The 12533-nt window shown below is 40.6% G+C and overlaps 1 protein-coding gene across 9 annotated transcripts in view; it reads right to left on the minus strand.

Moving 5' to 3' along the window:
* SEC16A (SEC16 homolog A, endoplasmic reticulum export factor) overlaps positions 1-12533 on the minus strand; it is a 111099-nt gene that overhangs the window by 1807 nt on the left and 96759 nt on the right. For 4 of the 9 annotated variants that reach the window (XM_089684659.1, XM_089684664.1, XM_089684658.1 and 1 more), the window contains 4 exons: positions 11565-11656; positions 6601-6666; positions 3403-3462; positions 1218-1295 (listed from right to left, as the gene is read on the minus strand). In XM_089684659.1, the coding sequence (XP_089540785.1) occupies positions 1218-1295; positions 3403-3462; positions 6601-6666; positions 11565-11656 (296 nt within the window). The remainder of the gene's footprint in view (positions 1-1217; positions 1296-3402; positions 3463-6600; positions 6667-11564; positions 11657-12533) is intronic. The other 5 variants (XM_089684662.1, XM_089684660.1, XM_089684666.1 and 2 more) reach the window with 3 other exon arrangements.

The raw sequence follows: 12533 nt of genomic DNA on the forward strand, positions 1-12533 counted from the left end.
CATAAGCTAAATATGTCAGCACTTTTCATCTGTCTACATATTCTATGCAGAACAGCCAGGCAAATCTCATTTTCAAATGGATGTCAGCAATGGCAGCTTCTGTTTGGCTCTCATTACAGGTTTTCTGTTAATTGTAACTCGAGGAAAAACTTTTTTTTTTTTTACGTTTTTATTGTGGTTTTTGTGTCTTGGCATTTTCTACTCACTCCCTGCGACTGGTGACTTGTCACCATGACAAGAAATTAGGGGAAACCTTCCCTATCAGAAACATGGCAATATAACTGAATTGTATTAACATATTTTCAGTATCGAATTCTTATTATCGGGTTTTCTTATCAAAAAAGAACCCAATGTATCTTTTGTCTGGAGAAATTGACAAAAAAAAAAAACCTTTAACCAAAACCAGGTGTAGAGAACATTTTCCATTCTCCTGGAAACAAGATTCAATATCTTTCCTTGGCATTTAATAAGCAATAGCTATAGAAAAATTGTATAAGGTAAACTAACCTCCCCTGTTTAAAAAATTAGATAAGTAAAAATTGGACTGTTATGTTGGAAAGTAGTTTTCAATCACAAAAATAAACACAAGGCAATCCTAATACCAACAGTTCATATATTTACAGTATATCTTTGCAGTGGGGCTGGTAGTAGATTGTGTTAATCCATTATATCATTTTAGGATTCAAATCTGATGAAAGTGGGTAAAACTGCAGGAAATTTGCCTGTGACTTTCTAATTTTTTTTCTGGACTAGTTCTCTGTAGCCCGTTTAGATACGACTTTTATTTAAAATACACTCATCATGAGATAGGTATATCTGCCATTGTTTGTCTCCTTCTAGTAATGTTGGTTGCCTGGCTGTCTCTTCATTCAATACTCTGAGATGACTTTACAAACATGCTTATTCCAGGTTTGTGATTCAATTTTTTTCTCTCAATTTGTTCCAGGCCATGACTTAGAAAGCACTTAAGCCAAAATATCAATATGACAGCCAGGCAAGCAACATCCTCAAATGGAGAACAGTAACAGCAGCCTACACACAGAGAAGTGCACGTTAACAGATTAAATACAGTTATGTTTACAAAACCCTTAATTGTAAAACAAGATCCAGCTTTTGATTACATCCTAATCTAAAAAAAAAAAAAAAACAAAAAAAAAAAAACCAAAACAAAACAAAAAAAAAAAAGACATGCACATTAAACACCAAAATTGACTTACTTGTGTAAAATTTGAAGGGTTATAAAAGGTAACAGTCCCAACAGGAGGAACAGATGTAGGGGCAGCATTACTGAAGGCCTATAAAAGAAGAAGAAAAGTTTAGTAATGAAGAACCTTCTTCAGCTGCTGAAGGGACTGGCAGACAGAGCCACAGCTAACAAGTATAGTACCGATCAGAAATGATGGTACAAGATGGAGACCAAGATGTAAGCTTATGAGTCTCCAGGTTTGCTGAAAGCACAAGTTGTATTCTTACTCTCCACAACTTGGTAAAGGGAAACTCCAGTTTCATTAAAATATAGAACTTTTATACAAACCATTTGTAATTAAGTATTATTAACAATGGCCTCTTCATTTCAGTCAGCAGGAAGCTATGATTTTTGAGAAGCAATAAAAATCGAATTTCTCTACTTTGTTTGCTATCGCATCAGCACTCTGTATGTAAGATTTCTTGAAATCCTTGCCTCCATCCTAGAGGAGCACTGTGCATTTATAAGACATTAGCAAGTCTGCCTAGACACTTGCAATATGGTATCCCCATCATATCCTTAGGTTTACAGCAATTGGAGCTTTTATTGAAGATGCACAAAAGGCTATACATATAGGAAATCTTACACCCCCACATCACATTAGGACACTTGGAATGAGAATTATTTTGAAGGATTTCAGCAAGTACACTAAAAAGGTCTATATCAATAGCTACAAATTTGCACATATAGATTTTCACTAAAATTTTCTTAATGTATTGCAGGAGACAGGGTGATTTCATTTCCAACACATAATATTCTCAGGTGTTGGCACACTCTCTACAATGTTGCTAAATAGAATGAATGTTTGGAAACCCTTTCCTTTAGTCAAACATGCCTGAACTATCAAAGTATAAACTTTTTTTTCTTTTTTAATAGTTGTGGGTAAGTAGACATTTCCTTTACGATAATAAAACCTGCCTGATCATTTAGAAAACTGCACAGCTGTGCAATCAATGGCTGCTTTGGCTCTGTCAGCAAATCACTTCTGCATTGCCATGGAAGTGAAGGAAAGGCGATGAGGTAGGAGACCCGAAACACCGTCTAGTATCACAGGAACTCTCCATGCACAGGGTGAGTGCAGCACTCAGGTTATTAGCATGCACGGTGCAGTGTTAATAAATTAGCTAGCAATCTGGAAGTGAAGGCTGTGTAGAAAAGTATGTGACATCAGGCTGACAGCTAAGTGCTACTGACCTTTCTCCTGAAGCAGGATTCATTTGTTGGTGGCTTGTGGAAATTTACCATATTTACATTACAGTTTTAAATTGAGGACGCTTAATCCAGCACCTCCTCTAAATTGCACGGAAGAACCAGAGAAAGTCAAATTGCTACGTTCACATTCATGCAGTTGGCAAGTAGTGCCGCTGCCTGAATGTTTTATGTGGCCGAATGTTAGATTCTCCCAACAACCACCCTCATGAGAAGAGTGATATGACAGCAGGCAGAATGCTGTAATGACACAGATGCTTAATGCCCTTCTGAAGGTACATTGCCTTACCGGTGAACAACTTGTGTATTCTTGTTTTCTAAATTAACATAAAACTAAGCAAAATTGTAGGTCAGTGTATTAACTGGTTCCGGCACCACCCTCTGCAGCTTTCATTCAAGTAAGATGTACTGCAAGAGATCCTATATGTACAAGGAGACTGAAGTCCTGCTCAGAAGCCCTAGTGAATCTGGCTGAAAAAGATTACATACAAATGCAACTGCAAGGTAAATGGAGTAGACATTCTGACTTCTGCACAAGTGCAATAATAAAAAAAGTTTTTCAGATGTCCTTTTACCCACTATTTAAAAATAAGTAGAATTTAGCCATTTCTTTAGGCAAAGTATCAAAGAAAACTAAATCAGAGGAACACAAGATTTTTTTTTTTTTTTCAAGCCAATAAAGGTAATGGCAGACATCCTGTGATGTATTCTATTAGCCAGGATTTTTAATTTTAAAAGTGAAAGTTAAACAAGTCTGAAACTTTAGGATATAAAATTACCGAATAACACAGAATAGTATGGACACCAAAACTGGTTCCCTTACACCTAAAACAAGTTAGGAAGGGTTGCAAGTACAATGCAAGCACAATTAGTGAAAAAATACATAGGAAAAAAAGTGCATAACTATTGCAGGAGAACATAAAAATGCGGCGGCCAGCTGCTGGTACCTGATTCAAATGCTGGCTTACTTCTCGAGATAAGGAACTCAGAGAACTAGATCGAGAAAGCTACAAAATTAAGCAAAAAAAAAAAAAAAAAAACACACACACAAACAAAAATAAAAACAAGAAATGATCATGCAGTTTGTTGCATCGCATTTCACATTCTCCAAGGCTTTCAAATCAAATGCAATACTGCAAAAATATGATACAAAAGCAGAAAAACACGGCATTGCATTATTTCATGTTAAACACAAAGCCTCTGGCCATCTGACTCCTTAAAAACTGTCACACTCTGGAGTATCAAATATATTTGGCAGATTACAGTCATTCAGTAATAGTACAAAGTGGAAGAGTAGATTTCCAGTGTAGCCAACCATTTGAGAAACCAAGGAGAATATACTGCTAATCATATTTCAAGTCTTCTCTTCCAACATTAACTGCATTTTTATGTAGTCAGAAGAAACACATAGCACAATGGCAGATACTGAATATAAGATGGTTTGGTGGGGCTAAAGGAATCTGAGAAGTCAGAAAGCCAATGGGCCTAAAAACAAAACTGCTGCCTCATTTTTATGGGTCTACTGCTGCCACTCTGACCATGTTGATGCAAGAAAAGGTGTCTGCTGTTTGCTGAGCAGAGCTACACTATACAGCTAGAGGTTTTATGGACACCTTGCCATCAAACCTATATGAATTTGTTGGAAATACCATTCCAAAAACATAGGCATTATTATGGGGGGTGGCTACCTCTTTGCAAAAATCGTGAGATCAGGTACAGATTGATTCAGCTTGATTCATAAATAATCTGTACGTAGGGTTCAGGTCAGAGCAGACACTAGAGTTCATTCATACCACCCATTGAACTGGACCTTCATGAACCTCGCCTTATGCACAGAAGATCTAAGCACTGGAAGTGTGATTGTTCAAGCATTCATGCTGGAAGAGAGGAGGGAATTCTCAAACAGTCACCACAAGGTTGGAAGCACATAACTGCTGTATGCCAATGTTGGAACATAGAAATTGCATGGGTATGTACATGACTTTATGCACCAGCTTTTCAGATGAATGTCCAACAAGCTCATACAGGTGTCATTTAACTTAGCCATAGAGTCTAAATGGCAGCTGAATCCACGTATCTGTTCATCCCCGAGTTACAGAATTTTATGCCACAAACTCCACAGGTGGTTCATTTATTCTATTTCAAAGTGACTTTTTTCCCAGAAATTGTAGCCTAAATAGAACCCAGTTTCCATTTTAAACATCAAGACTACATTCACATGAGTATAATATAATACCATTTATGCTGTATCATTCTGCCAGGAGCTGGCACAAAACTCAAGCATTAAAAATGCTTGGTCTGGTGCATATTTACACACATCCATTCACGTTTATGCACACAACTTTAATCTAGTGGCTTGAGTATGCATGTGTTTATGCACAAGTTAGGCCAGCATACTTCTCTCTAAATGCAGGGTTGCGGTTTTATGGTCCCAAATGCCACTCTAAAATACAAAGCTAAATGTCGCAATGTGCATGAGCTGCATTCAGAGGCAAAAAAAATAATAAATAAATGGAAAATGCTTCTAAAAGTGTGTTTTTTCTGCCTTTGTGGACGAGGCCTTAAAACCCAGAAATAACTGTCCGCAACAGTTGTAAAGAATCTGCTTTTCTCTTTATAAGTTAGAAAACCTCTTCTGAAATCTAATTTGATTCAATTCTAACACTTAGGGTAAAGTGGTTGTAAAGTCCTAACCAGCAGTCACTCCAAATCCAGCGAGTGTAACTTAGTTCTCAATAGCACTCAGATAAAGAGGAAAGCAGGTGGGCAGGGCTCATCCTAGAAAACAGGTTCCCCATAACAAAGTAAATCTAAAATGTGGTACACACTGAGTAAATCGGAAGAAAAATTCCATACGAGGAATGATTGTTTGATCTTCGTATAGTGCGTACACAGCTTTCAACATCCGAGTCAAGACTTTCCAAATGAAAATTTCCAAAGGGACAAATTCCAACATTTTTCACATACGTTAACTAAAGATTTTCATCTACTGTGTACGGTTTTTGTAGAGAAAAATTGGACACAAAAGACTGTATATCGAGGAAAACCGAATGCGCCCAATTTTCTTATAGTGTGAACCCAGCTTAAATCAGCAAGGTGCAAATATGGGGGTTTCCTGGCATATAAATATTCAGATGTTCAGAAAACGCAACTGCTGCTAGATAGAGCTGTGAAGATTAAAATAGCTGGCTATGTCTATGCCTTACAAAAGAGGTGCATAGGTACCTGATATTCGTTGTCAACTTAGAAATTAAAAAAAAAAAAAAAAGCCTACTGAACTGCCTGCACTGAACCTTGCTGCTTCTGGGGTGAGATCTTCACACTAATTTTTCTTCTGCAAAGCAAACATGAAAGATCGCATTGCTGACTTCTTTGTAAAGATGCAGTCAGGCATGGTCATCTTGATCCTGGCTTCAAAACTGGTAGGTAACTGACTTGCAAAAAGCAGCATTTTAGACTGGCAGAATGGTTGTTCTGGGTCAGTAACCCACTGAGGACAGCCTGGGAGTTTCCACTGTTGAATACAACAGTGGAAGCTCCCAAATTTCCATCTTGACAAATACACTTTAGGTTTTTTTTTTTTCTAAAGTTGGAGAGTGCAAAATCAGGCTCACTTTTGCATAGAAAACAATCAGCTTATAACCTCAGCTTGTTCAGTTAAGTGTTGGTAACAAAACCTGGAAGCTAACTCATTTCTATACAGATTAGGGCCTGATTTTGCAGTTTCCAGCTTTAGAACATAAACCCCTTTTAGTCCAGACCAAATAACAGAAATCTATAGCTAAAGATAAGGAAATAAAAATACAGTTTCAAGACTATCTTTAAAAATATATGGGCACATGGGAAAGCATCCAGGGGTTCCTGTGTGGCTGAAAACAGATATTAAGAGAGGGAAGTTAAAACCTTGCCCTAACTTCATCCTCTTTGCAAAAAAAAATCTGTCAGTGTAATGGAAGGACAGATAGCAGAAAGTGGTATTCACACAAGTACAAAGCAGGCGCAATCCAATACAATAAGGGGTGCATTGCTTTTTCCTCTCGTGATTGCTCATCATGTCTTTGTTAATGAGTCAAAGTGTTAAAGACTCATTACGTTACATGAAGATGGTTAGATTTCAAAACCACAATGAAAAATCTGGAGCATACCTCTCCAGAAGGATAATCATCTGAGTTTGAAGGTGGCAGATCAGATCCAGAAGTTGCACTTAAAAACTGAGATTAAAAAAAAAAAAAAAAAAAGGAAAAGAAAAAAAAAAAGAAAGGGGATTGAAACATATTGGTCATTTGACTCAAACGTTGAAGGGTCATGAAATTACAATTATGATTCAGCTTCGGCAAAGGATTGGATTTCCCACAGGTAAATGTGTTGTATACTTTGCAAGGGAATTTTCACTTTGCAAAGTAAATTTTCAATACATTCACTAATTTACATGTAAGAATTTCAAATCACATGCAGAGCAAATAAAAAAACAAAAAAAACAACAACAGTATTTTTGCTTGCACATGACTGGATGATGGAAACCAGCAGAGATTCATTAACTAAGCTAAGAGAAGATTCCCTTTCAAAGTGAACAACCCACTTATCTTTAGCAAATTAACCCCACAGTATGAAATTCTGAGGTACATAGTTTACAACCATCTGGATGACCAGTCATTGCTTAGCTTAGTTCCAAAGCTCTTAAAACAAACTCTGTTCACCGCAAGTAAGATTTTTGTATCCAACGTAAGGTTGCATTCACACAATGCAATTTCCAGCAGCAAGACTTGGTGGATTCCTAGGGCTACGAATGACAGGGGTGTGTGTAAATAGTTGCTTCCAGCCACAGTCATCGTAGGTAATTGTGTCAGCCTGCCACTGTATTGTGTGGTCTGACCGGCCAAAGAAATCTGCACACACTGGTCCAGACGAAGGAATCTGAAGATTCTTGCCGCTAACACTCCCTGTGAATGCACTCTTCAATCTATTTCTTGGAATCCATTGTGAGACATGGGAATTCAGATACAGTTGGGTTATACTACTGCTTACAGGAGGTTTGGACATCAGCAAACAGAAAAACAATTATAAGTCAGTCCCTGTAAAACTGCTCCTCTATCCAGCATTTTTGGCATAGGGCCAGGAAGGTTTGGACAGCTTTTTTTCCCTTAAATTAAATGTATCAGGTTAACTTTGTGCAATATTAAAAATAGTTTGATGATCTAAATCATTTAAGTGTGACAAATCGGCATAAAGAAGAAGAAAAAAAAAAAAAAAAAAATCAGGAAAGGGGGAAAATACTTTTTCCCAGCACTGTAGGTAAGTCCAACACAAGAGGGAACCTCTCTGTACTTGAGAGCCAGACTGAAACCACTGGGTAAAGTTGTATCCCTCCAGGGCAGGAGAGCCCATCCCACTCACACTGGATCAAGCCAAGCACTATCTGACATGAGAGACAATTTGAGTGTCTCACTCAGACCCCTAAGAAGCTGAGGACCAGCTAAGACTCCCGAGGAAAGGAAGATCAAACTAAAAAGGGGGTTCCCCAACATCCTACACATCCCTGAGCAGGAGGAAAGAGGTGAACGCCCCGACTATAGCCAAAGGATCCAAAAGCACACAGGGAATACACTTTTTTAGAGTTGTGTTTATAAGAAAAGTATGGTCAAAGCTGTTTTGGTCATAATCCTGTTTTGGGTCAAAGGAGTGCACTTACTTTTGCATTCTGTGCCCAGAATCAGCTTAAGCCTGCTGTCGGCTGATGTCACAGACCTGTTACAGACTCTGGGAGGATCCCATTCATTGTCGGAATTCACCCAGCTGCCTGATTGATAGCTGGCTCCAACTCTAAGGATTCGGCTAAGAGCCAAACCCAGCTGCACCCACCCCCTCCCCTACCCAGTGCTCCAGTAAGCACTGGAGGGGCAGAGCAGAAAGCGGTGACTGACCGTCACTGCCCTCTGCTTAGAGTTGACTGAGAACTGAGCAATCAGCAATCATGTGACTGCTCATTTCCTGGACTTCGAGTCGGGGAAGGACTACTACAGCATCACACTGTTACTGCAGCATAGAGGCACGTATGTATGTTTCTTACACATCCCAAACCTCTCCTTTAAGCTGAAAAGCCTTGCCCACCAGTGCAAGGTAGCTGCCAAAGATAACACTTGTAAGGCCCTATCTGGCTGAATCTTAAAGGTGTTAGGCCCTTCAGAATGGTGGCAAGGGTCCAAAAACTTGACTCTTCAGAGTAGCCCAGGAAAGACACTAAGGTGAACACGAAGCCCAAAACACAGAGGTAGCAGTTGCTTGTTTAGGTAAGAAACAACCAGATTCGGTATGGTACCTTCTAAGTCAGGAAGTACATCTGGAGGGATGCTGAGAGGTACCCTGTACCATGGGAATTTAACAGAACCCAAAGACAGAGGAGTGAGGGTCCAGATAGGGTACGACTACTAAACCACTTGGAAAGGGGGCATGAAGTGCCAGCGTGCGTGAAACCCAGGGAAATTGCTTTATTTTGTGCAGCAACACAAGAAAGATAGTGAGGTACAAACGTATAATGTATCAGGGACAAAGGGTTAAGTCTTTGGGCCAACCAGGATGTCTTCTACACCCAAATGCTGAAAAACTTACCTAAGGACCAGTCCAGATGCACAGTCAGCCCTCATTTGTACCTCCATACAGAAGGTTTTTCAAAGGGGTTAGCTGAACTCTAGGTTTAGGTCCTGCAGGCTGAATGGGAGCCAGGGAGCCTCTGAAGGCCTGTGAGTACCTTCTGCCAAAGTAAATGAAAGGATGGAATTCCCTTGACCCCACCACAGACCTTCTGTGTTGACACATCCTGGCCATCTGTAGCATTGCGAATCATGGTATCAAGAGCAGGTCCAAAGAGTGTCCAACAATGGTTAATTAAGTCAGGTACGCCTTGGATGCAGCATTAGCATCCCAGCCACACAAAATGCTCTGCATCTGAACAGACATCATCAGTCCTGTGAGAGACAAAAGTCCAGATGCTTGTAGAAAGCCATCACAACTAAAGCAGAAGGCTCCGGACATTTGTTACATCTGTTTTATAAAATGGGCCTCCTTAGCGGTGCAGGGGCCATGCTGAGGGAATTTATCCATTCCAACAGTTTGACAGATCAAGGACACAGCCAATATACGGCTTGTGACCAAACCAGTCAATTCAACCTGGGATTTAAAAGGGACTAACTGCCTATCTGTAAATCCCTGAAAAGTGAGCACAAATCTAGCCAGTCCAGTGGTATTCCTGTTAAGGTAGACCACCAATGTATTGAAAGTGGGAAAAGACCACCTTTTTATTCCCTATTGCTGAGTAATATGTCAGCCAGAATCTCAGGTGGAGTCCAGTTCTGAAACCCTCAGTACCGAAGGTATGGTCACTAGAAAATACCCTTCCTGGGACAATCTGAGGGTTGTCGGCAGCAGGATCTCAGGCATGTTCTGCAAAACTGACAACACTTGATTAAGATCCCACTGCAACAATAGGCTAATAATTGGAGTTCTCCACAGATGTGGAAGGAGTTTTGGCCACCAGCAGGGGCTGTCCCTTGGGCTGACTATTTTTGTGCACTTACTGTCAACTATAGGTGGTGATATACCCAAGTTAGTGATGATCTAAAAAGCAGAGCTGTATCCTCCAATGAACAAAAGAGATTCAAACTGTCAGAGATAAAACTGTTGGCACTCTAATCCTTGTTACCATCTTTTGACTGACTGAAAGGCCCAGCTTGATCTAAGGCATCTGGAGGGTCAGAGACAGACTAGGTGTGCTTTGGTGTCATCCACTCCATAGAGGCTCTGTAGGCAGAGCACCCCAATAACTGAGAACATGCAGGCAAAAAGTGGACATGGTGGTTCCTTAGGACATGGGGGAGGACTCCCCTGATGGAGCTGAAGACCCTTACAACAATAGGGGTGTCAAGTTCCAAGTTACATGAGCTGGTTCCTTTAGCAGATACCAGAGAACCATCCACAGAACCAGGGAGTATGGGCTGACCCCTGAAAGGGGGACTATCCTTTCTGTGTCTTAGTGAAGACAATATTGCCTCCATGCAGCTGTATCAGTTTGAGGTGAGGGCTCAGTTACTTCTAAACCCAGGCAGGTGATGCAAATTGGGAGGTGACCAAGTCACAGTAGGCAGGCAGTGGAAAAAGACCAGAGATCCACATGGTACTTCACAAGAAAAAGCAGCAGCAGGATGGTGCCCTCTCTAGGCAGAATGAGAGAAAGCACGATGCATGTGTCGCTCCAGCTAGTTGATGTCCTCAGTCCTTAACGCTTGTTGCAGTAAAAATGGAGATGGTGGGACATTTGAATGGTGCTCAGGAGTAGCTCCTGGTGCTTTGGACCAAATGGCCTTACTTGTAAAGCAAGTCTACTGAGATAGGATCACTCAATGACTATGGACCTGAAAAGCAATTTATGGTAAGCTGTGTATACCTAGGACTGGAAAGCGCTACAGTGAAGAGCTCAGTGTCTGAAGGTCACATTATGGGCTAGCTGTGCACATCCAGTCCACCAGGGTCTAGGAACGGCCTCCAAAAATAGTAGTGCTGAGGAATAGCTGATCCACACAGCTGCTATGTAGAGACCAGCGCAAGCAGCAGTGTAGCAAGGAAGCTTGAAGTTACAGAGCAAAAAGATTCACTTTGTGCAAAAAATCCAAATACTAGCTTATTTTCTTAAAGAGCTGAGAAAACTGTTTGCCCTTCTAGAACACCAGCAAAAAACTGCGACATGCTGAGTAAAGCAGCAGCTATATTAGAAATTTTTTACAATTTTTCTGTATGTCGGTATCCTGGCCTCCTATAGAAGGGAGTAAAAACCAGCTGTTTTAAATGCCTGTGTCCCTCAATGGATGAGAATTTTTTTTTTTTTTAGGTCACAGTGTGAGAGGCTTAGAACCTGAATTAGGTTTTTATCTTCATGTCACCTCTAGAGATATCTCCACTCAATTCCTGTGCCAATGGCAACACTCACCATAATGGGAAGAGTTCTCCTCACTTTCCAACAGGTATATAGACAACACTGAGAGCTCCCAAATCTTCACTGCTACATTTAAAACTAAAGAATAACATTTTGTATGAAATTGCTGGGTCAGCTCAAACTCACCTGTGTCTGGGTGGGATTATCAAGGCTTGGCTGGTCAGGAGGTTGTACCGTTTCTGCATCTGAGCCAAGGCTGGGCTGACCCTCTTCTGGAACTGTTAAAGAAACAATATCAAACAGAGGTTTTGCAGCACTGGGATTGAGATATGGGGGAGGGATACTTGTGTGCAGTAAATGAACCGTGCTTTATACCTTTCTATAAAGTGCACATGTAAACAAATACTTTTAACATAACTTGAAAAAAAAAATACAACTTCTATCTAAAGAAATATTATATTAAATCCAGTGCCAATATTAAATAATGGCCAGTATAAGTCCCATGTGATAGACCACTGCTAATGTGGCTCCACTGTAAACATGCTCAACAAACCGCAAAGTATTCAGTGAAGTGACCTCCCAATGATTCACACCACTCGTTAATTCACCACTGAAGACACCTTGACATAGGTGTAAGATGTAATAGTGGTGCTTGATGTCACATTTAGTCCTTCTGGTAACGTAATTTCCTGCTGGTGGAACACACGCTGGCTCAGAAAAGAGGACCAGGGCGCGTTCTGTGGTGTGCGAATATAAAGGATATACTTAGTGCCAGTATTAACGTAGTTCTAAAGGCTCAAGGTTTTTTACCTTCCTGCATTCTATGCACGAAGGTAAAAAAAACAAATAAAACTTGTGTAGCAGCCCCCTTAACAGCTGAGCCCCATCCCAATCCAGCGATGTCCATGAACAGCTGACCCCATCCCAATCCAGCGATGTCCATGACAGCCTCGGTTCTCAGGGGACCCTTAACCCTGATTGGCTGAGGCAGCAGCAGGAGCTATTGGCTCCCAATGCTGTCAATCACAGCCAGTGAGCCAATCAGGAGAGGGTGAGGCGAGCCGCGGCTGTGTGTGTGAATGGACACGCAAAGCTGCATCTTGGAAGCCCCATAGCAAGCTGCTTGCTGTGAAAACACCCAACAAGAGGGAGAGG

This window comes from Staurois parvus, unplaced genomic scaffold (genome assembly GCF_062004578.1).
Source record: "Staurois parvus isolate SC_StPar_1 unplaced genomic scaffold, SC_StPar_1.0 ptg000352l, whole genome shotgun sequence".
Classification (NCBI taxonomy): domain Eukaryota; kingdom Metazoa; phylum Chordata; class Amphibia; order Anura; family Ranidae; genus Staurois; species Staurois parvus.